This window comes from Leptodactylus fuscus, chromosome 2 (genome assembly GCF_031893055.1).
Source record: "Leptodactylus fuscus isolate aLepFus1 chromosome 2, aLepFus1.hap2, whole genome shotgun sequence".
Classification (NCBI taxonomy): Eukaryota; Metazoa; Chordata; class Amphibia; order Anura; family Leptodactylidae; genus Leptodactylus; species Leptodactylus fuscus.
The window spans coordinates 114,475,227-114,500,821 of record NC_134266.1 but is presented as its reverse complement, the minus strand read 5'-3'; the positions used below and the strand labels follow the sequence as shown (position 1 = coordinate 114,500,821).

The following is a 25,595-nucleotide window of genomic DNA, read 5'->3' as shown; positions in this document are numbered from 1 at the left end:
TCAACTGGACAATGAAGCAAAATACCAACAACTTCAAGATACATCAGAGATTAAATAGTTGGAAGTTATCAATATGAAAAGACTTTAATAGATAGGACAGCTCTAATGGCCATTCCTTAGAATAGGCAACCAATTAAATGTATGGGTACCTGAAGCTAGGTACCATGCACAATCATTTATTTAAAGGGATTGCAAAGCTCCAGGGGGTGCTCTAGCTCACTTGTCTGTTTATTACGCACAAACATGTACTTAGTAGCTTCCATGTCTGGAATTGAAGGTTGGTTGTATTCACTCAAATAGGATGAAGCTGTAGTAAATAGTAAATACAAGAGACAGGACAGACCTGTATCTAGGATTATTGAAGGTGCAATGGCTCAAACCATCCACCAATTTAATATTAATAACCCATCCGCAGGATAGGCCATCTCTATAAATAAATATGTAAAAAACAAAACAAAAAAAAAACGCATAAAACTCCACACCTATAAAAACCCCATGTTATTTTGTAAAGGACTTCTGACCTGACGATTCTCTAACCTTTCATGCACTATTTTTAATTATCCAAGATATCAGATAATCCAAAGTTTAATTGGCGCCAGACTCAGATGAAGGTACTTACTTGTTGTTGAATCATCTTCATCATCTTCCTCTTTGTACAGTATGGGTCCCTCAGAATCACTATCACTAACACATTCATCTTCATCCTCCTCCTGAAGGCACGGGGGAATGTAGCTTGGTATTATTGTAACAGCAGGAACATCTCCAATATAAACCTTTGAGGCATGAGAAGTCCCTTCTGGAGATAAATCCTCGTCCTCGACACTCACTTCTTCATCGTCATCATCAGGCCTAGAAAAAGAACAACCCTCATATTTCCATGTTCCAGAAAAAAACAAGGAGAAGCTGGATAACCACTTCCATCAAGTATGACCCAATGGTGAACGGATGACTGTTGCATGTCCACATCTGAAACCATTGGTGTATATCTTGTCAAATTAAAAGGGTTCTCCTGTTTAGAGAATCCACTTGGGCAGTGAGATTATGCCTCAATCGAAATCAGATTAAGGCCTGGTTCACATCTGTGCTTGGTAATCTGTTCAGGGAGTCCGCTCCCCCCCCCCCCCGAAGGCATTAGCAAGTGGTGAGCTTACGAAAGCACGCGGACCCCATAGACTATAATAGGGTCCATGTGCTTTCCGCACGGAACATGCGGACAGAAAAGTACTTCATGAACTACTTTCCTGTCTGCATGACTCGTGCGGACACCGAGCGGAAAGTACATGGATCCCATTATAGACTATGGGGTCTGTGCGCTTTCACTGCTGACCGGTTGTCAATGCGTTCGGTATTCCATTTGGGGGGGTCCCCATGTGGACTCCCCGAACGGATTACTGAACACAGATGTGAACCAGACCTAACCCCTTCCCGTGAAAAGCATTTCTTGATTTTTCTTTCTGACTCCCTGCCTTCCAAACCTCAATCTTTTTTAGTTTTCTGCTCTCAGAGCCATATTAGGGCTTAATGATTGCGGGACAAATTGTTCCTCATAATGGTACCATTTATTATTCTGTACAATGTACTGGGAAACTGGTAAGAAATTCAGAATCAGAGAGAATTGAAGAAAAAGTGAAATTGTGTGACTTTAAGGGCTTCGTTTTTATGTGTTGTCACTATGCAGTCAAAATGAAATGTCACCTGTATTTTAAGTTTTAGTACGATTCTGGGAATAATCACATGTATATAGTTTTCTTTACATTTAAACCCCTTAATATCCAAAACTTTGCAAAAAAAATAATATTTTTTTTCTTAATCACCATATTCTGACACCCGTAAAAATGTATTTTTTTTTTTTTTTTTAAATTTCTGAGTATGGGGATGCACAAGGTGTATTTTTATGCAGGGCCAGGTGTACTTTTTAGTTACACAATTTTAAGGAAATACCTGTTACTTTCAGCAATTTTTATTCAAATATATTCAAGACTGGCATACAAAATGCTAGTTAATAAATGAGCCCCAATGTGTTTATTTTTATATTGTAGGGAAAGGGGGTGATTTGAATTATTATATATATATTTTTTTTTTTTTGGACATCATTTTGCATTTATTTTGTAGATCACAAGCTTGAACCCTATTGGTTTGATCACTCATCCAATATACTGCTATATTTCTGTATATAACATGCCTCTGTAATACAGTTACAAGCCTGGGAGCCTTTGATAGGCCCCTGGCTGCCATCATTTTATAATTTTATCAAGTGGTTGTGGGTATCTCACAGCAAGCAAAAGGGGAACAAAAAGGGGAAAAAAGGGGGTTTCAAGGAAGAGGGACGTAAGGGTGAGTAGGACCTGAACATCATTAAGGACATTCCAAGGAGTGAAAGTTAGGTAGTGGGTCGGAGAGGGGTATTAATTATTCTGCATAGAATCACTTCGATATACAAATCAAAATTATATATTTACAAGTCAGGGCTCGTTCACATTTGCGCCCAGGACTCCGTTCTGCAGGTTTCCGTTTCCTGCACAGAAACCTGCCGGCATCTTTCAAACCCATTCTTTTGAATGGGTTTGAAAAGTGTCCGGCCGGGAGCCCCGGTGAGCGTTTTATGCTCTCCACGGCAAAACCGTTTTTTTTTTTTTAAATCGGACACAGTCAGACATGCAGTACTCTGTGTCCGGTTTTAAAAAACCGGATTCGCCGCGGAGAGCATAAAACGCTCACCAGCGCTCACGGCCGGACTCGGCATGACAGGTTTCCGTCTTCTGCATGCAGAAGACGGAAACCTGAGAACGGAGTCCAGACGTTGGTGTGAACCCAGCCTTACAATCATAAAGTGTATATGAAATAACATCTTTAAAATAAAAATAGAAAAGAATAGCAGCAACTCTGCATATAAAATCCACCTCTATTAAAAACAAATTCAAGCAGGAAAGGCTCAAGGCCCAAATCCAAGCAGTTACCCAATTTCCCTAGCTACTGCCCTCTTTTCACGTGTGACTTGGTTTTCAAATGAGCAGAAATAAATGTGGATTTTAGATACAGAAATGGTAAGATGCTGCTCATCGTCTCCATTTTTATTTTTGAAGGTTATTGAATGCAAGATATTTAACAGCCGAAATTCTTGTATCTCAAGCAGATCTTGAAGAGATTTTTTTTCTATAAGTCTGCTGGTAGTGTCGACACCATCTTTTTTTTCTTAGACAAATGAAATGACTAGAGATGAGCGAACACTATTTAGGACGCTCGCATAGAAATGAATGGAAGCAGCTTAACCCTCCGCGTGCCGGCTACGTCCATTCATTTCTATGGGAGCGTGCTATTCGAAACGACTGTTTCGAATAGTGTTCGCTCATCTCTAGAAATAACCATTAGCCAACAATTAGAATTATGTAAGCAAAGGAAATACTGGAAGGTACAGAGCCTTAGAAGAAAAAAAACACATAGAACTCACACTTTAAGAAGCTCGATAGTGACAGGCAAGGATCTTACGCGTGTTTTCTCCTCACCCAATCCCACTTCATTGGGGAAAAACAAAAGGGAATGCGCCCGCTGGGAATTATCTAGTGCAGGCAATGGCTGCGGACTGTTGAGTGCTTGCTGAATGCGAATATGAAGAGGCAGTAAAGACACATTAGGTGGCATTTCTTCTTTTGCCTCTTCTGTGCTAGATATAGGTATTTCTGTTGGAGGAGGATCTTTAGGTGGCACAGACGGCAAACTGGGAGCTAGTGGAGGAAGTGGTGAAGATGGTGGGGAACTTGCTGAAACTTCATTTCCAAGGTGAGATGGTAGTGAGACAGGTCGAGCAGCCTTCTCTTTATTGCTCATAAGATCTGCAGAGGGTTGAAGAACTCGTTTGGAAGGAAGTGGTGGAGATGGACGAGACCCAAAAGGTGTGAGTGTGGTTCCTGCCAGTGCTTGGCTCAGTTCAACTAGAACAAAAATGACAATTATTTTTATTGAAAAGCACATGATAAGTAGTAGACCAAACTTCCTTCAACCCTAACATTTTATTATTTTATCTTTTCCTGACGCAGCCATTTTTCGATTTGTCTTTTATTCCCCCGCCTTTCAAAAGCCATAACTTACTTTTCCACTCACAAGATATATGAGTTTAAATTTGTACAATACAAATTGTACATTGTAATGGTACCATTTAATATTCCATATGATGTACTAAGAAGCTGGAAAAAAATAGAATAGGGAGGAATTAAAGAAAAACTGCACATCTTAGGGCTAGTTCACACGTGGGCAAAGGGGAGGTTTTTGACAGCGGAATTCGCTTCAAAAACCTCTCCTTTAACATGGTGGTCTATGTAGACCACTAGCTTTTTTTTTCCTCCTAGCGTTTTCCGCCTGAAGAAGCGACATGACCTTTCTTCAGGCGGAAAACGCCTGAAGAATTGCATAGAAGTGAATGGGAGGCGAAAACCGCGCGGTAAAAAACCGCGCGGTTTTTTGCACACAAAACCGCACGTTTTTTTGCAAAAAACCGCGCGGTTTTCGCCTGCAGTTTCTATAGCACATATAGGAAAAAAAAAAACCCTAGCGAAAACCGCTAGCGAAAACCGCGTCAAAAACCTCGTCAAAAACCGCGTGGAATGCAAAAAACAGCGTCAAAAAAACTCCTCGAGGTTTTTTACCTCGCACAAATAAGCTAGGCGGTTTTCACGTGTGAACTGACCCTTACTCTTATGGGCTTTTTTTTTTATCACGGCATATTCTGTGGGTCATAATTATGGTGATGCAAAATTATGGTTTTAAACACCTTTATAAAAAGAAATAAAAACAAAAAACATTTCTTTCATATTATGACATGCTGCAGAAGGCCACCAATTTTGCATGGCCAGAACTACTATTTAATTATAGCATTGTGGGGAAAGTCTTTTTTTTTTTTTTATCGCGTTTTATTTACATTTTTGAAAAATGTTTACTTTTTTTTTTTTTTTTTTTGCGAGACGCATAGGTGAAGAAAAAGAGATGCCTCTCTTCAGCTACAGTGTTCACCACATGGGAAAAATATATTTTTTAAAAGTTTGTGTAACTATTTTGTTAACCAGTTTTAACTTTTTTAATTTAGAGAGCGTTCAAAATCTTGCACGGACATTAGCAGTGAACACTAGCTGTGTCTGTGACATTTTGCATTGATTTAAATGGACATTGGGTGCGTTCTTTTACAGTCCATGTCTGTCCTTAACTGTCCGTTCCCAAAGATGTCCGACTTTTCAAGCAGACAGCAAAAACCTACATGTCGGGTTTTGCTGTCCGCTAAAAAAGTCGGACATCTTTGGGAACGGACAATTAAGGACACCCATGGACAGTAAAAAAAACACACCCGATGTCCATTTAAATCAATGCAAAATGTCACGGACACAGCTAGTGTCCGCTCCTAATGTCCGCACAAGATTTTGAATGGACATTAGCAGCGGACACTAGTTGTCGGACACCAACGGTAGTGTGAACGCTCCCTAACTGTTATTTTTAGGCTCCTTACGGGTCTTGAACCGCAGGGGGTAGCATTACTAAAACAAAACACTACAATGCTAAAACATTGCAATATATTGGCCTAGCGCAGCCTCTAATAGAGGTGTACTATAGACAAGCCTGCAAACCCTCATTTGGCTCCCAGCTGTCTAGGTAAAAGTTTGTCGCCCTCAGATCTCACTGCAGGGGGCAGCAAACTCATTCCAAATACCGGCATCCATATGCCCCTGGTAATTAAATTCTGAGGCATTTAAAGAATTAATGCCTGCAATCAGAGTGATCGGGGGAACTAACACTGCCAGGCTCCCTGTCGCAGACAAGAAGATACAGGGACTGCATCTTACAGTTAAAAAAATACAGAAGATGTGAATTAAAGGGGCTCTATCATTAGATTTTGCCAAAAGACAACGGCCTACATTTATGAAGAGAAGAAACCACAGCATGTACTCTTTAGCAGTGAAAATTACCAGTCCGATTTATTGGACAATTCACACATATTGTGTTTATATCATATAATGTTCCATAGGATGTAAACAAAGCTCCTGTCCACCTTGTGGGAGAATTCAAAAAGTATCCAAATTACCATGCCCCTTTTATCCTACAACCAGATTTTGCTCAACAAAGGTCATAATTGGACCAAAATGTTGTATATGAATCTGCAATCTGTCTCTTTGATTTATCTTCCACATGATGAACAGCAGCCATGCTTACATCCTATGTAACATTACATGATATATGGCTTACACAACATATTTGTATTGTCCAATAAATCAGACTAAATTTGCATTGCTAAAGAGCGCATGCTGTGGTTTCTTCTTTTCATATATCCAAAAGACATTGGCCCACATTTATGAAGAGAAGAAACCATAGCATGGGACAATGGGAGAAATCATAGCTGCTACCCACCATACCCACCACCTCAGGGACAACTGAGAATTTGATATGGAGCCTGCACAGGGAAAAAGTGATAGAAGATGAAACATATACATTCTATAATGGCCAGGTTATAGGGACAGGTATGCTTAAAGAGAAGTAACCAAATTGTAAAAAGAGTACTAATGAAACAGGTCAATTTCACTGTAGCAAAATTAATAAGAACATGCACTAAATTATGTATGAACAAACTGTATTTTCTTATAAACCAACAATACACATAAAAGCATAAATTCTACTACAAAATTTTAACAGCGAACACTATAAATACATCAATCTTTGCATTTCTTACCCATTAAAGGGGTGCTGATCCGGTTTAGCGGCTTAGGTGGTGGAACAGGTGGTTGCTTAGGTGCGGATGTTGGAAGCAGGGTTCGAGGTGCAGGAGAAGGAGTAGTGTTTGACAATCGTGTCACAGATTGGGGCTGTTCTTGCCGTTTGTCCTCACTAGATTCCTGCGTCCCTGAATTAGAAGTGGAAAGTGGTCTTTTTGGAGGAAGAAGTGGTTGCTTTGAGGATTCCCGTAAGGCAAGTGGTTGCTTTGAGGATTCCCGTAAGGCAAGTGGTGGCTTTGAAGATTCTCGTAAGACAACTGGCTTCTTTGAGGATTCCTGTATGACTTCCTGTGCAGCTTCAGCTGGAGAGATGGGATGTGGTCCTGATGAATCTAGAAAGAGGACTGCTTTATTGGTATCCAATTATATTTACTTTATTTAAAAAAAAAAAAAAAAACCCACAACAAAAACATGCAACTTAATCTTAACCTGGATGACTGTTCCTCTTCAGACTTTTCTCATCCTCGTGTGATTCAGTGGGTTCTTGGCTCATGTGACCATTTCTTAAGGGAGGAGACTCTGATTTCACGGAAGTATCTGAGGGGTACAAAGAAAACTGCCTCACATCAATGCAATATTTTTTTATTTTTATTTATTTCATTTTTTTTTACACAGCACTCATATTCCACAGTGCAGTCCATATAATGCACTGGTTAATAATTCCTAGTGGGTCTCGGACACATATGAAATAGGGCAAATTTCTTAGAACCCCAATTAAAATGCCAGTAGGATACATAAATATGAATGGACTTGCCTTCAGGTACTTCAGGTACCTCCACTAGAACACCTCTCTGTATTAGCTCTTCTCTTGGCTTTCTCATAGAGATCTTTCTCTCCAGCACTTTAGAAAAGGTAAAACAACATGGTCTAAGTTGGTGAAGTTGAGGTGAAAAAACCACATTGAGTGCAAAAGGGATAAAAACCCATCGTAAGCAGGTTGTTTCACAGTCAACACTTATCCCTTATCCACAGGATAGGTGAGAAGTGTCTGATCACTGGGGTCCCACACAAACCAAGAGAATGGGGAAAAGGTATGTTTTATGTACGTCTCGTGAATGGAGCAGCAGTTGTGCATGCCTACTACTGCATTCAACTCTACTAGACTATCAAAGATGGCAACGTCCTAAGCTGAGGGTAAACTGGTACATGTGAAATTAGAACATCTTTGAAAAGTTAATATATTTCAGTAATTCTATTCAAAAAGTGTCCTATATCTTATACATTCATTACATAGAGTGATCTATTTCAAGCATTTTTTTTTTCTTTGAATGATGATTATGAATTACAGCTAATGAAAACCCAAAAGTTACTATCTCAGAAAAAATTATATAAAACCAATGAAAAAAATAACTTCCAAGATGCACTTAATACTTGGTTGGGGCTCTTCCTGCATCAAGGTGACATGGCAGCGATCAGCCTTTAGCACTGCTGAGCTGTCATTTACAGAGAACACCTGCTCCATTAACCCCCGATTGGAGCTCAGCTCTGATTGGGGGTTTTAACCCCTTGGATACTGCGGCATCCAAGGGGTTGCACAGCAAGATGGGGTGGGTGCTGTTATCTATTTTCTGCAGCCTTGGGGTCTGGCTAGTGACTGCCGATCTGGGAGAAAATCAGCCTATGCTTCTGCATAGGCCGACTTCCACTACACAATGCAATACATGTGTATACGCATGTATTGCAGTTTATAGTAATGAACCAGCGATCAGAGCATTACTGGTTCATGTCTCCTAATGGTACATGTAGACAATGTATATAAATTATAAAAAGTAAAAAAAAAAAAAAAAAAAGTGTATGAAAAAATTAAAAAGGTAAAAAGCTGTCAGAACTGTTTTTTTTTTTTTTTTTTATTAAAGGGATCCTATCTTTCAAACACTTTTTAACACATCAGAATAGCCTTAAGAAAGGCTATTCTTCTACCTTTCGTTGTCTTCTCCGTGCCGCCGTTCCGTAGGAATCCCGTTTTTTGTTGGTGTGCAAATGAGTTCCCTCGCAGCACTGGGGGCATCCCCAATGCTGCAAGAAAACTCTCTCCAGCGCCGTCTCCATCTTCGTCAGCAGAGTCCTCTTCATCTGGCGCATGTTTCAGACTTCTAGGCCTCGGGCCTCAGGCAGAGCAGACTGCGCGTGCCCACAGGCCACGAGAAAATGGCTGCTTACAATACTGTGCAAGTGGCCATTTTCTTGTGGCCTGTGGGCATGCGCAGTCTGCTCTGCCCGAGGCCTAGAAGTCTGAAACCTGCGCTGGAAGAAGAGGATGCTGCTGAAGAAGATGGAGGTAGCGCTGGAGAGAGTTCTCTCACAGCATTGGGGACGCCCCCAGTGCTGTTTGAGCGCTGGGGCCCGCCCCCAGTGCTGCGAGAGAACTCATTTGCATACTGACAAAAAACGGGATTCCTACGGAACGGCGGCGCGGAGAAGACAACGAAAGGTAGAAGAATAGCCTTTCTTAAGGCTATTCCAACGTCTTACTCAGAAAAAAAAGTGTTTGAAAGATAGGATCCCTTTAACCAAGACAGAGTTAATAAAATTTAGTCAATAAGTTATAGGCACCCAAAAGTTATGTCATTACAAAATGGCATTCAGATACCAAACATCTAAATCTGAGCTCCAGCTGCCGCATAAAGCTCCTTCACATCTGCTGTATGACTATACTGCAGTTTACGCCTACATGTATGACACTGGTGTACCCAGGATAACAATGTCATATCTGAGTATAAACTGCTGCTTGAGCACAGCCAGGCGCAGATAAAAGAAGTGCTATTCTGTTTTCTTGGAGCACACTTAGGCCCAGTTCGCATCTGCGTGCGGGTCATTCCGTTCCCCTATCCGCATGAAAAATGCAAAGAGAAAAGCGCTGCATGCAGCACTTTTCTCTCCGCATTTTTCATGCAGAGACAGAGTGGAAACCAGACGGACCCCATTATAGTCTACAGGCTTCCTAAAATGGGGTGATTTATGGGGGTTTGTAATACATAGGAATTTATAATTCCCTTCAGAGCTGAAGTGGTCCCTAAAAAATTAGGAAATTTTTCTTGTAAATATGGAAAGATCGCTGTTACTTATTAGCCTAACGTCCAAAATAAATTAAAGGACCATTAAAAGATGATGGCAATAAAAAACACAGATACTGTAGATAAACACCACATTTGGGTGATATGACGGACTGAAAAGCAGAGCATTTCACATTTTGAAACTGATTTTTTTCCACCTCAAAATTTCCATCAAATTTCCTATTTTTTTTGTTTTAAATAAATAAATACAAAAATATTGATCAATGTTTACCACAAACTTAAAGTACAATGCATTCAATTACTGACCACAGTCCAGACCTTTTTCTCCTTAGCCTAAGTAAGATACTTCTGACTCTTGGTCATGAATGGCTTTTCAAAGACTGTTATAGTCCATGTCAGGATAGGTCTTTGTGTGGTAGTTCTTGAAGCCTCCCCCAAATTCTTGAATGGCCTTTCCTTAACAATCCTTTCAATGCTGCGGTGCTCCACTCAAACTTGCCATTAATATGCTTGGACACTTGTTTAGGGAGTCAATGGCTGTGGTTCTGGACAGCTGTAAAGTCAGCAGTCTTCCAGATGATAGTGTATCTTACCAATCCAGACTGAGGAACCTTGGCAGGTCATGTGTAACTTCCCCAGTCTACAACATTGAACTTTTTCACAATATTCTAATTTTCCTAGACTAAAACTTTTGGGTTTTTATAAGATGTAAGCAGTAAAACAATATTCAAAGAAATAAATGCTTGAAATAAATCAATCACTCTTTGTATTATGAATCTAGAAAATAGGGAGCTTATCTTTTTGAACTGAAATACTGAAAAAAAATTACTTCACAAAGATATTCAGATTTGTTGAGCTGTACGCGTATGATGTGGAAAGGCTGTGCTTTTTGGAGCAGATCTATCTGTGTTTTTCAAACCAAAGCTAGAAGGGAGAAGTATTAGCATTTACCTTATATTCACCATTTATCTTAAAGAAACTTTTGGCTTTGTTTTGTTTTGTAAATAATTTTCATTCAAGAAAACCACAAACCATTTCCCAAAACACAGAACACTTAGAGCTAGTTCACACGGGGCAATAGAGGTCTATGTAGACTGCTAGTGTTCTTTTGTCCGCTAGCGGTTTGTTCCCACTCGCGGAAAAAAGAAGCGAGTTGCCCTTTCTTCAGGCAGATTCCGCAGCTGGTTCAGCTGCGACGCCCGCCTCGTGACAGCACCCTCCAGGCTAGGCCCATTCATTTGGGCCTAATATGGAGCAGAAAGCTTCGACGGGATGCCGGTGCACTGCAGCCAAGATGGAATTTGTTCACGCGGAACCCCGCGTGAACTAGCCCTTAAAACAATAGCACCTTACATAAACAAAGCAAAAAACATACAGTATTTAAAAAGAAAAAAATGTTTAAATTGTCTTTGGCACCAACATAGAGATATAGATAAACAAAAGACTGTAAACCACATCCCCTCTAGAACAGCGATCGATAGACAGACAGACATGGGACATAGCTCCATTCAAAGTAGAATAGACTGCTGTATCCAATGCACCATAATTAGTTTTCCAGCCTTGTAGAGGGATGCAGCTGTGGATTCTGGATTGTGTGGGTGTAGGGTCCCAACCCGTAGCCAATAGTGTAAAGAAGATTTGTCTCTATTTATCACAAGTGCAATCGTTGTAGAGCAAAACATTTTTCAGTCTAAACCACGACCTTCCTCAGACTCTGTGTGGATGTCCCAAAACCGGGCCCGCAAAAAAACGCCAAATGTAAAGGGTACAGAGCATAGTAGCTATGCAGAGCATACAGCACCAGCTGAATCAAAATTGCCAGGAGAGAAAGTGCAATTTTGCCGATTCAGCTGCGTTTGTTGCCTGTTCTCTCGACCACTTGATAGCCCCAAGTGTATAACTCTCCAGAAGTGCAGCTATATCATGGGAGTGGATGAATCAGGATGGCAAGTAGGAGTTATGCGAAGCTCCTCTGTTCACATTACAAGTTAAGCCACGCCACGCACTCTGTTTTGGCTCAAAAAAACCACAAAAATTTGCAGCAAAATCTGCAACAAAAAAAGCGCAACTTTTCTACAATTTGTGGCCTCAGTTTTGAAGTGACCACTTTTTTTTGCTCAGATATAGTATATTTCTTGTTCATGGTCCATGGGCTGTGTCTGGTTTTGCAGCACCCAGCTAAAGCCTTATTCTCATGTGAAAACCAGCTGTCTGATATCAGATTTTCGAATGCCATCACATGTCGCTTTTAAAAAGCCAATCTATAAGTGCAATCAGTCAAAAAAACTGTCAGGTCCTAGGTTTTTCTGTTTTGACAGCCACATAGACTTAGTCAGGTTGGAGACGACCATGGCCGAACAGCCGGCCGTGAATTAAAGGCACGTGCCGCCACCCGTGCTTCCGCGGTCACTTTCATTAAATGAATAGGCGCCACGGAAGTAGGACCGCAAAATGGGACAGGAATAGGACCTGTTTTATATTTTCCAGCACAGACTGTCGGCCCGCACATGTGAATGTGTAATTCACAGGCATGTGTACTGGCCCATAGAAATGAATCCAGGAAAAACACAGATAACACACCGATCTTGGCCACGGTCATCTGCAACCCGTCTTAATAGAAGTCAAAAGGGTCCATTTTTAATAAATTAAGATTAGATAATCCTTTAATAGTCCCATCATAGGGAAATTCGGTGTGTTACAGCAGAATCGATAATACAGTAATATATTGCAAAAAAAGAATACATACAAGCTCAGAATAACAGACAGAAAAAGATACTAGGAGTCATAGTAACTAACAGATAGAAAAAGACTTCAGGATCATTTAGTTCTTTGTGCGGAGTGATGGCCATAAAACCTCTAGGAAGCTATGTCCTTATTGCTCCAAGATCTAATTTGCATATCGACAATGCTACTCATATCTCAGCAACAGAGACACCGATTTAAGAGGGGAAAACTTTTTGACTCAGGTGACAACTAACTTATCTGTAGTCTTGGGGTGATATGCTGGGCAGGGTTGTGAAGTTGAAAGGCCAAAGTACCAACACAAAGTCCTATTTTCTCACAGTCCGATTCCTTCATAGATAGCTGACAGCCATGGTCAGACAGATGATGATAATTATGATAATAATTAGTACATTTTATTTATATAGCGTCAACATATTCCACAGCACAGACAGATGCAGCTCTCTAAGGCTAATTTCACATCCGTGCTGGAGTCTCCAACAGAACCACCAGAAATCGGAGAAGAGAAAAGTCCTGCACAAAGAACTTTCCTTTTGCCGGTTTCAGTATAAAAGCATTGGACTTTTGGCAGCCCCCCTTATAGTCTAATGCCGGTGTCCAGAGGGATTTTCTCTCCGCTTCTCTCAGTATGAATTTGAGAAGCCAAGTGGATAAACCATTTGCACGCCAACTGTGGCCTCTGTTCACATATATGCACCCCCCCACACACACACCCACCCACTCATAGCTCCATTACATTTTCAGCCTTACTATGGAGCAGACCACTTCACTAGTGAAATCCAAGGCTGTGGAGTCAGTAGGCCAAATCACTTACCCTGAACTCCAACTCCTGCACTAACACCTTCATGTAGAGTTAGGCAAAGGCACTGCCCCACATTTCATTCCATTTTGTGCAGAAAGAACACAGGGGCAGATTTATTTAAAACAGTCTACATGCAAAACTGTTAATTGTCCATAGCAACCAGTCACGATGCAGCTTTCATTTTCAATGACCAAAATGAAAGCTGCACCGTGGTTGGTGACTACGGGCAACTAAGACGGTTTTGTTTTTAAGCTATCCCATAGCCTTTTCCATTGAACGCAGAATTCTGTGCAGAGAAGGTTGCAAAGGGGCCTCTTTGCTTTAGATACTGCTGGAGTCCCAGTGACTGTTTTCTATGGTATAGCCTAGCAACATAACATATCAGAACACCCCTTTAAAAAGTGCATCTTTGTGGCAGCCTAAGAACATTTTATGTACAATTACCCTCGGAAGTCTCACGAAAAGTATCACTGGGCTTCTTCTTTCTCCATTTCCAAGGCTTGAAAATTTTTCCTATCCCAGAGAACTTGCTTTTTCTTTTCGTAGGTGGCGTTGGAGGACCTGGGGGCACCGTAGGAGGATCCCCCTCCTCTGCTGAAAAGAAATAAACACCAGCTTAATTTTTGTACCAGAAAACTAAATGTCATAAATTGTGAGGCAATGAAGGCACACCAGGAAATGTTCTAAATCTCTATTTCTACAGTACACCTTGACCTATTATTCATGTATAGTGAATCATATAAAATGGATATTCTACTTTCTATAAAGCAAAATACAGGTATTTACTTTATTTTACGGAGAATAGAACGGAACAATTAAATTATTCAAACATGTAAGTGCATGTTCACACTGCTTTCATACCCGTCCGTTGTTCTGATCTGTCACAGGATGAGAACAATGGACTGGAAAGCCAATAGAAAGATTGTTGCAGATGGAGCACCCATATGCATTAACTGTGATGCTAAAAACAAGACAGAAGCTTTATTGTTTTAGAAGATAAAGTCCTGTGTGCATTGAACAAATAAACAAGACAAGAGATATACTGGTCAGGAAAAGTAAGGGAAGGAGATGTGTACAGCGGTGGTTCTCAACCTTACTAATGCCGAGGTCCCTTATGTTGTGGTTATGCTACTTCATAACTGTAATTAACATAATTTTGCTACGGTTATAAAATGTAATGTAAATATTTGATATGCAGGACACTATAGTATATGATATAGTAGCCCCCCCCCCCTTCCCTTATACATAACAGTCCCAACTTATACTAGTGCTCCTTATAAATAATAATTCCTCTGTTATAATAGGGCTCTTTATATAAAACTGTTCCTCCATTATAAATACTAGCCCCCTTTTAGACGTCTCCCCCTTATATATAACTGTTCCCCCTTATAATAGCCCACATATATTAAATAGCCTGCACTTATATATAATAATCCCTCTCTTATAGTTCCCCCAATATAAATATTAGCCCCCCTATAAATAATAGTTTCCCCCATAGCAGGTAATTCCTTCCCCTTACCATAAATTTTGTACTCTCCTTACCATGCTCTCATGATCAGCAGAGCAGCCAAAGACTGTCCCTTTAGTAGGGGCACAGATGTCGCAATGCCGTGTTGTCATCACACCACCTGCACCGCAACGTCAACACAACGCCACCGGTGGTCTTCTATGGCAGAGCAGGGATCTTTTAGTTACCTGCTCTGTCATAAAATTAAGCAGTATCAGCTTTCACAGCACAACACACCAATACAACTGTGGAGCTCTCAGGATCCAAAGCATCAGGCTAAAAGCCGCATGCCCCAAATCCAGGCAGCCCCCTTTTAGCGATGTGTCGATTCCGAAGACCAGCGGAAATACGTGTTTGGCGATGGTCTTAGGCGACCCCTGTCGTGACCCTCAGGTTGAGAACTGCTGGTGTACGGCCACATTCTGTTTGCAGTGTGACCAGTATAGTGCCTTGAACATGAATAAACGTCATGTGAATAAAGTCCTAATAGTAACTACATTATATGTTTTCAACTATTTGTTATTTCTTAAAGGCATACAAAACAAAACATTCAGTGTCCTACGTACATCTACAGCATGTGTCTTTCATCCGCCCATACTTCTACCATCTGTAGGTCAGACCATAGAGAGCAGAATTCATTATATCATGAGAATGCAGAACCTGCCTTCTCACCGGGTATTTTCAGACTTGGGAGAATTACCTTTTTTTTTTTACTATGAAAACTGCCATACAGCCTATAAAAGGGGAACCTGTTATGTGCATTTAGGACATTATTTTGCTTCAGACTTTTCTCTCCACTTTTTCATGCTAAAAGGGGAACGGAGTTGGCAATTTAGGCATGTCTAACTGGCACAGGACAGTCTCAGCTGTGTTGCTCCAGAAGAGAGGGTACTAAGGGGGGAGCATGAAGTTTGACATTGTGTCTGGGCATGAGCTAGCCTGCTTAGGGCAAAGTTCACCATGGAAAATGAAGATGAATTATTCTTCATTTTAGGCCCCCTTTTCCATTCCTGATAAGATACCGATACTGGGAATGCCGATGCTGATTAGGCCTCGACAAATGGGTTTGATCAGAAGGGAATTTCCAGCCGCAGAATACACGGCAAGATTGAGCAGGATGCTTTTTTTTTTTTTCCAGAATCCTGCTGTGATCTCTGCATCCCATTGAACACAATGGCAGGAAGAATCTGGCCAGAATATGCCGCAGATTCCTCTGTGTGAACTTACCCTTAGAGGGCAATTGTCTTCTACCTTAAATTAAGTCTAAAAGTATAATATGCCAGCAGAACAAGTTAAGTGCGCGTTCATTCATTTCAACAGCTGGAAAGGTTTGTATGAATTTATTTACCATATATACTCGAGTATAAGCCGACCCCCCTAATTTTACCACAAAAACATGGGAAAACTTATTGACTCGAGTATAAGCCAAGGAGGGAAATGCAGCAGCTACTGGAAAATTTCAAAAATTAAAATGGTTTTTGAGTGCAGTAGTTGCTGGGAAAGGGGAGGGGGTGTTTTGGTTGTCTGTCTGCCCCTTCCCTGAGCTTGAGGACTGTTTTTCTTCCCCCCACCTGGAATTCAGCCTGGCTGAATATAGGCTAGCTGCAGTGCTCCTATTAACCCCTTCCTGACGGAACAGGAGCACTGCAGATCCCCTATATTCAGTAGACCGGGCACTGTCAGACACAGGGATACCTAATGTGTTTGTGTTTTGCAGTAATTTTCTACTTTTATATGTATTCTAGGGAAAGGAGGGATTTAGAACTTTTATTTATTTTATTTATTTATTACATTTTTTAAAGCTTCTTTTTTTTCACTATTTTATGGGAGATTCTATACATTACTATTGCGGCTGGTCACAGACCACCCCCCACAAGTAAAAAAAAATAAAAAAATTTTCTTTGCTTGACTCGAGTAGAAGCCGAAGGGGCTTTTTCAGCACAAAAATTGTGCTTAAAAATTTGGCTTATACTCGAGTATATACGGTAATATAAAGATTGGGTTGTGTAAATGTCCACTCAGAGTCCTCTGATCACACGAAAGCTGATCCTATCACCAGAGGATAACAATTAAATATAATTTTAAGTAACAGGTTGCTGATATACATTGTGTTATACAACTTTCATGTAGAGATCAATATCTTTTTACAATTATTGCACAGCACAAAAAAAATGTTGCCGACCTCTGCTCTACACTAACATTTCCTTGTGCGTATAGCAGGTACAAGCTTAGTGAAGCCAGAGTATACTGCTCCAGGCTCATTAGAAAACTTCACTTCAGTCTCATTTGCATATTTCTAAAGTTTTTTTTTTTTTTTTTTCAAGGAAATTGTGCATTTATTGGAGAATATAGACAGGTAAGGCACAGATAAATTTTGAGACAACATTCAGGCCATAAAGACCTGCAGATGGATTAGAGTCACACATTTCACTCACAGGTTCCCTCTACATCTTATAGCATTTTTATAATGTAATGTGAAGTTAATTCACTTCAAAGAATTATTTCACTGGAACTCCAGAAATATTTGAAACATATTGCAACTTCCAAGTGGCAGCAACAGTGTCTCTTGTTGTAACAAATATGATTTTCGGGGTCCATTAGCGTACATAAGTGATGGCACTGCAAACTATTTAATAGCCTGGCATATCTGCAATAAATAAATGCCCATAATAACTCGCCCATGTACTGTATGTTGTAGACTGGCAATGCATAGCTAGCTGCCTTTGTGTGGAGGACTGTCACTGTGTTGCACAATGCAGGGAGTGTACAGCGCTTAATTAAGGGATTTAACCCAGTAATAGCCAGGAAGAAGAAAATAATATTATAGTGAAATCTGGAAAATCAAGTCATTTGTGGGTGTATAACATGAGGCTTTAGCATTGCACTGCTGATAACTTAGACAGGTGCTTATTAAATGGAACCGCCATCCTTACGAATACATACAATGGATGCTGCATTTAACCTCATAGGCCCTGTTCACACAAACGTAAAGACAGCCAATCAAAAAAAAACAAAAACAAAACAACAGTCTATGATGCTATTCACAGGTCTGTGTCTTGACAGACTATGAAGGGTGTCAAAAAAAACAGGACATATCCTATTTTTGCCCATTTTATAGATGCTTGAAAAGGTTGTATGAAGGATCTGTGAAAATGAGTGCCTTATGGAAGAAAATAGATCTTTTTCATCACAATTGTTCCATCTATTTTTCAGGGCCGTTTTTTTTAACACGCTAATGTGAATAAAGCCTATCATGTATTTATGTTTGTATTCAGATTTTAATTAAATTGTGAATTAAATAGTTTTGCTGTTGAGCGCCATTCTTAGGCTCCATTTGTCTCCATGACAAAAACTTGAGAAATTTCTTTCGTGTCCATCAGAACTTTTTTTTTCTAACAACACTGATTTCTATGTAAACAGCTGGCCACCCTTTAAATGGATCTGCTAAATTTATGTACAAAATGTGGCCCCTAAGGGCCCATTAACACAGTGAAATTTGCGGCTGGTTTTGTGGATGGGATTCTGTTCCAAAATAAGCAGCAGACTCCATACGGATGTACCATACTGATCCTGTCTCCACCAAGTCAATGAGTGATAGAGATAAGAAAACTCAGGGGAGGGGGGGGGGGGGGGGGGGAGCGCCCTGCTTTCTCTCCCATGGATTTGACGGACATCTCAAAATAATAACAAATAATAAAACTTATTGTACATGCAACATGTGACAACATTATTATGGCAAATTTGTGGCAAAAGATATTAAAGTAAGTAGTGCAAAACTTACATACTCCTATCTTGCCACAAATGCTATACGGAGCCAGGGTGTACCCACAGCCACAGCTCTTTTGTAATAAATCCATAGCACATTCTAAAATAGCTAAAATTCTACTCACCTTGCAAGGCTGGGATCACAGGCCGTGAAAGGAATGCTTGCCCCATTGTTAACCCCCCCTGTAGCGCACCCAAGAGTACCTCTACAGGGGAAGGGTCCTAATAGTTTATTAACTACCCCCTTGGGATAAGGGGGCAAAAATGAAAAAGCCAATTGGAACTTTATAAAGAGCAAAGCACTCAACCGAAACGCACACACACACACAAGATATTTAATACCACTACCGCCCTCTTAACTCTTTCCACATCCCTACCCTGCAACAAACAGGACTAACAGGATCCCGGACATAATTATTGTTTCTGCCGAAGACAGAAGTGATACCAGCTAGACTGCAAGCAGAGATTCTACAATCGGAGAGGACGTCAATCTTATAAAACATCTGGGGAGTTGCTAAATTTAAATAATGAGTCTAACGCCTCCACGTGAAACCTGCATATACAGTATCACTGATCATGTCCCAGCCACTCCCCGCAATGCTTCACATTTCTCCTAGTATTTCCTTAACACGTAAGCCATGTCCTGCTCCTTATGCTATACAGGTATATGGCTATGCTGTAACTATTCCACTTACTTCCCTCACCATCACTCTAGCTCACCATCTCACCTCTATACAACACCCATTAAAATTAACACTTTCTGTATAGCACATCTGCATTTTAAGGTTGGGTTTACACAGTTCTTTTTTGCTGAAGAACCGCACGCTGTTTTTTAATTGCTATAACTAGTACTATGTGTCACTATACATTTCACCTGTATACTAACCTGTACCAAAGGTTTTCAGTTTAATGGCTGCTAGCATACAAGTGAAATTTATAGTAACGTGCTAAGCAATACTGTAATTAAAAATTGCATGTACTTCTTCAGCAAAAAGCAAACCTATGGCACATGTGCCGGAGAGGACGCCTGCAGTCAGAAGAAGAAGGACACTCTTCATGGGACTGCCTACTGGGTAACATATAATACTGTGTGGGGGTTCTCCTGTGGTGTATATAATTCTGTGTGGGGGTTCTCCTGTGCAGTATATAATACTGTGTGGGAGCCTACTGTGGAGCATATAATACTGTGTGTGGGGGCCTACTGTGGAGCATATTCTATTGTGTGGGGTCACTGTGGAGTGCATGCACTGTCTTGGGGGCCCTTCACTATTTATACCACACGGTATCTGTTTTATAGCAGACGTGAGACACTATTACAGGCTGTGATAACATTGCATGGTCACTATAAAAACAGATCCTGTGCAATGTAAATAGTGGACATTAATTGTTCAGAGACCTTTACCTTTCAGTACAAAGTTGTTTGTATTATTGAACACTCTGTAATAAGGGAGCCTTCACACTGAGTAAACGCGCATGTATTTTTGCAAAATACACGTGTAAAAATACACGTGTAAAAATACGACTCCCATTGACTTCAATGACATTTTACAGGCGTATTTTTACACGTGTATTTTGCAAAAATACACACACGTTTACTTCATGTGAAGGCTCCCTAATAAAGCCCCATTTACACAACTGTATTTTGTGGGTCAATAACTGTCCACAATTGTGGATCTGCATAGTATTAAGATTTAATTGCCGTATTGGCACTTTGTGATAAGTTAGTAGGTTTTGGGTTGCAGTTTGGGCACTCTGGCTCTAAAAGGTTCACCATCACTGAACTAGCTTAAGGCCCCATGTGTGTTTTTTTGAGCCAAAGCCAGGAGTGGATTGAGCATACGGTAGAATTATAGGAGCTTCTTATTTATTTCTCTTTCCTTTTGCAGCTATTCTTGGCTTTCCAAAATCTGCAACCCAGAAAAAAAGCTACTATTCTATGCAGGGCCTCAGCCTAAAAAACTCAATCCAGGAGACACTTCAAGGAAACCAAATACCACACATTGTAAACTCAAACCTATCCGACGGGGGTCTACTAAATAACCAAAGTACTGGACCTGGAGGGCAACCTTTACTGCCATAAGCAACATATCCAAGTAATGAAGTCACAGGCACTTGCTGAAAGCTGTCAAACGTGTATATTCCACATACTTATCCATATTATACATACAAGCCATTCTTACACACAGATGTGTAACTTGAAGCTGCTATGCCCAATACAATATTTGTAATGGGGCCTCTACCTACACTGTGGCATTTAGATTAAAGGCATATCTTATGTGGTTTGGGGAGCTTTGGGGCCTCCTCAGGGTACAAGGTCTGGTAGCAACTGCACCTTCTATAGCTACGCCCCTGCTTACACCATAGAAACAAAAATCCCTTACATTGAACAATAATATATCTTGGCAGGAGGGGGTTCCCAATGAGTCAACAAGTGATTCAGTACTTGTACCTCCTTCCCCTCCCAGAGAAAACATCCCTCATGGATGAGACATTCTTTCCAAGTACTACACCTTTTTCTTCCTAAAGGGAATGCACAATGCAATCTTGATCCACATTGTCAAAAATACAGCAATAAGACCTACAAATTACTACAATGTCTCTTTGAATAGAAAAACAAGTCTTAAAGAAACAAGCCATCTACTGTGATAATATCTTACTTCCTTGTCCTGCACTGCACCCTTGTGGAAGTACAAGACAATAAGAAAGTCTGGCTACGAGAAAAATGCTGTTCTTACTCAACATACATTGTATGGGAGATGACAGGACAAATCTGGATGCTGCTATAACCACATTCAGTCCCGGGCGGCTAATGCTTTCATTTTCACTGTGTAAAGGCGCATTCACACGACCAAGTTTTAGCCATGAAACTGTGTGTTGACCAGATTTACCGGCCTGCGCCTTATGCTGGCAGAGGAACTCCTAGTAGTAAGGATAGTTACGTATGCTGCTAGGAGTCCATGTGTCCCAGCGACATACTGTCCCATACAATTACAGATAAATATACTGTTAGGAGTTGTTCAACCGGCATAAGGCGCAGGCCGGTAAATCCGGCTGAAACTCAGCAACGTGAATGCAACCTTTGTGAAACAATGATTCAATTTAGCTGGATTTAATTTCTCGCCAGATGGAAACCACAAAACTGCACATCATATACTTAATTGAACCGGAAATTAATCGGTATTTCAATCAGACCGAAGTGACAGCACTGGTGGCCCAGGAACTGATCCCACTAAAGCTGTACCCCCTGACGAAAGGTGCAAACCGTACGTCAGGGCTCTGAGTGGGAGTCACAGTGGTGAGCACAATACTATATATACTTGGATTTGGGGAGTTTGAGTATACCTTTATGTATGCAGGTATATTTAATTGTGACTATTGTTTCATTTGCTATTTGCACATGCTAATCTTGCATTCATTTAAGAAGTTAGATACATCTTAAGTAAAATGCTCCACCTTGTGGATAATGTATACTGACCTATATATTTATATTTTTTTTGTACTTGCATTATTGTAGCTTACATTTTGGATCTACAATCTTTAAATTATGGTGCATACTTATATATTTGGTGAATTATAACAGTAGACACTTCAGCTCCTCTGACCCCTCTATGGTATATGTGTGTATCATGATTACTCTTCGTACCCATTGTGCTCTTCTCACAGTGACTCCCACTTATATATGATTTTCTATGTTTTTAAACAGAAATTCTTTTTCTGCTCAAGTAGATAATAAAGTATATTTTTGTGGACATTATCAATTATCTTACTAGCCTTGATACTAGATAGGAATATCAATGTGTTTTGAAGTATCTGTTGGCCATTAACTCTAGTGCTGTATCCAAGTCCAGTGTGTATTGAACGCCCTATGGAGGAACAGCATTGTGCCACACATATTAATCATTGAAATTGCGTTATTTCAGTCCACCCCTTATACCACGGGTATATAAAACTCAGAACCTAGTTATGCAGTCTGCTTTTACAAACATTTATAAAACTAAGGCTCCTTCTAAGTCTACATTCACACGAACATCGTAAATGGCCAGCACACAGCTGTTGTCATGGACCATCAAAATATAGGTCATATTTTATTTTTGTCCATTTTCACAGATGCCTACATACATTGCAATGTATGAGAGTTCAGTGAAAAACGGATGTTTTTCAGAGCCGTTAATTAGAGATGAGCGAGTACTGTTCGGATCAGCCGATCCGAACAGCACGCTCCATAGAAATGAAGGGATGCACCTGGTACTTCCGCTTTGACGTCGGCCGGCCGCTTAACCCCCCGCATGCCGGCTACGTCCATTCATTTCTATGCGAGCGTGCTGTTCGGCTGATCCGAACAGTACTCTCTCATCTCTACCGTTAATGCCTTAGTTTGAGTGAATTGAGTGTTTTCTGAAGAACTGCAGGTCGTTCTTAATGGGGTCTGACATTTTCAGACCAATATTGAAAACAAATGTTATTGTTTGCGTAATTAAAAGATATACCATTTTCCCATATATTTTTCTGTATCAACTTCCTGGCGATTTTCTAGGTGCACAGCTGGTTACCAAGCAGATATCTGTGTATATCACATGACCACAGCCCGTAAATCACATGACTTTAGTCAGAATTTTATCCACTAGAAGTAACAGAATGAATGAATGAATGAATGAATGAATGAATGAATGAAAGCAGAGATCTAGACAACCGTGAAGAACATTTGGCTCTCAATATTGGTCTGAAAGTGGCCAACCCCTTTACACAAAAACAATAATTAAAAAAGTTCAATGCCCTGACACTATGAGAAGGAGTTTATATTAGATGCTAAACTACTGACTACAGTAGAAAAGCTTGTTGATCACAGCTGGCACCAGGATAGGGAGCCTGCATGAAATATAACCAACTCCCCCAGCTCAATGGAACTTAAATTAATAGGATGGAGTTCAATAAAGTAATGTTCATGTCCTGTGGAATCAGTATACAGTGGGGCAAAAAAGTATTTAGTCAGTCACCAATAGTGCAAGTTCCACCACTTAAAAAGATGAGAGGCGTCTGTAATTTACATCATAGGTAGACCTCAACTATAAGAGACAAAATGAGAAAACAAATCCAGAAAATCACATTGTCCGATTTTGTAAGAATTTATTTGCAAATTATGGTGGAAAATAAGTATTTGGTCACCTACAAACAATCAAGATTTCTGGCTCTCACAGATCTGTAACAACTTCTTTAAGAGTCTCCTCTTTCCTCCACTCATTACCTGTAGTAATGGCACCTGTTTAAACTTGTTATCAGTATAAAAAGACACCTGTGCACACCCTCAAACAGTCAGACTCCAAACTCCACTATGGTGAAGACCAAAGAGCTGTCAAAGGACACCAGAAACAAAATTGTAGCCCTGCACCAGGCTGGGAAGACTGGATCTGCAATAGGCAACCAGCTTGGATTGAAGAAATCAACTGTGGGAGCAATAATTAGAAAATGGAAGACATACAAGACCACTGATAATCTCCCTCGATCTGGGGCTCCACGCAAAATCTCACCCCGTGGGGTCAAAATGATCACAAGAACGGTGAGCAAAAATCCCAGAACAACGCGGGGGGACCTAGTGAATGAACTGCCGAGAGCTGGGACCAATGTAACAAAGCCTACCATCAGTAACACACTACGCCGCCAGGGACTCAGATCCTGCAGTGCCAGACGTGTCCCACTGCTTAAGCCAGTACATGTCCGGGCCCGTCTGAAGTTTGCTAAAGAGCATTTGGATGATCCAGAAGAGTATTGGGAGAATGTCCTATGGTCTGATGAAACCAAACTGGAACTGTTTGGTAGAAACACAACTTTTCGTGTTTGGAGGAAAAAGAATACTGAGTTGCATCCATCAAACACCATACCTACTGCAAAGCATGGGAGTGGAAACATCATGCTTTGGGGCTGTTTCTCTGCAAAGGGGCCAGGACGACTGATCCGGGTACATGAAAGAATGAATGGGGCCATGTATCGTGAGATTTTGAGTGCAAACCTTCCATCAGCAAGGGCACTGAAGATGAAACGTGGCTGGGTCTTTCAACATGACAATGATCCAAAGCACACCGCCAGGGCAACGAAGGAGTGGCTTTGTAAGAAGCATTTCAAGGTCCTGGAGTGGCCTAGCCAGTCTCCAGATCTCAACCCTATAGAAAACCTTTGGAGGGAGTTGAAAGTCCGTGTTGCCAAGTGACAGCCCCAAAACATCACTGCTCTAGAGGAGATCTGCATGGAGGAATGGGCCAACATACCAACAACAGTGTGTGCCAACCTTGTGAAGACTTACAGAAAACGTTTGACCTCTGTCATTGCCAACAAAGGATATATAACAAAGTATTGAGATGAAATTTTGTTACTGACCAAATACTTATTTTCCACCATAATTTGCAAATAAATTCTTACAAAATCGGACAATGTGACTTTCTGGATTTGTTTTCTCATTTTGTCTCTCATAGTTGAGGTCTACCTATGATGTAAATTACAGACGCCTCTCATCTTTTTAAGTGGTGGAACTTGCACTATTGGTGACTGACTAAATACTTTTTTGCCCCACTGTATAGTGAGTGTGCAGCGTATAGGACTGAGTACTCAACTACTTTTACTAAAAGTCCATTGACCAGAGTCATTGAACGCATGTTGGAATAGCCTTTATAAAGGCGACCTGACACCTACCTTTTTTACTTTTGTGTTCAAAGCCATTTTTGAATCATTACGTTTTATTCCTTTATTCACATAATGCTCAGGGAGCACAGCGTCATCATCGCCGTAATGTCCCCTCTGGTGACTGTTACTCACGCCCCCTGGTTCTTCAAGATGTCCTCTTCGCTGTGTAAGCAGCTAATATTGTTCATTGGGCTTGAAATCCCACAAGCGTGCTCACTGAGCATCATTTGTGTAAAGGAGTAACACAGGGTTCACATCTGCGCCAGGTCTCCGTTCTCAGGTTTTCGTCTTCCTGTCAGACTGTGTCCATCCGTGAGCGTTTTGTGCTCTCCACGGCGAAACAG

The 25,595-nt window shown here is 40.7% G+C and overlaps 1 protein-coding gene across 4 annotated transcripts in view; it reads right to left on the bottom strand.

Annotated features, from left to right (window-relative positions):
- Nucleotides 1-25,595, bottom strand: part of PHACTR4 (phosphatase and actin regulator 4) — a 55,921-nt gene that overhangs the window by 5,441 nt on the left and 24,885 nt on the right. Inside the window, exons 1-7 of one of the 4 annotated variants that reach the window (XM_075264431.1) lie at nucleotides 18,705-18,754; nucleotides 13,752-13,901; nucleotides 7,504-7,590; nucleotides 7,179-7,286; nucleotides 6,707-7,081; nucleotides 3,449-3,929; nucleotides 620-849 (exon numbers count right to left, since the gene is read on the bottom strand). In XM_075264431.1, coding sequence (XP_075120532.1) covers nucleotides 620-849; nucleotides 3,449-3,929; nucleotides 6,707-7,081; nucleotides 7,179-7,286; nucleotides 7,504-7,590; nucleotides 13,752-13,901; nucleotides 18,705-18,750 — 1,477 coding nt within the window. In that variant the 5' untranslated portion in view covers nucleotides 18,751-18,754. Of the gene's footprint in view, nucleotides 1-619; nucleotides 850-3,448; nucleotides 3,930-6,706; nucleotides 7,082-7,178; nucleotides 7,287-7,503; nucleotides 7,591-13,751; nucleotides 13,902-18,704; nucleotides 18,755-25,595 lie in introns of those variants that run through there. The other 3 variants (XM_075264432.1, XM_075264433.1, XM_075264434.1) reach the window with 3 other exon arrangements.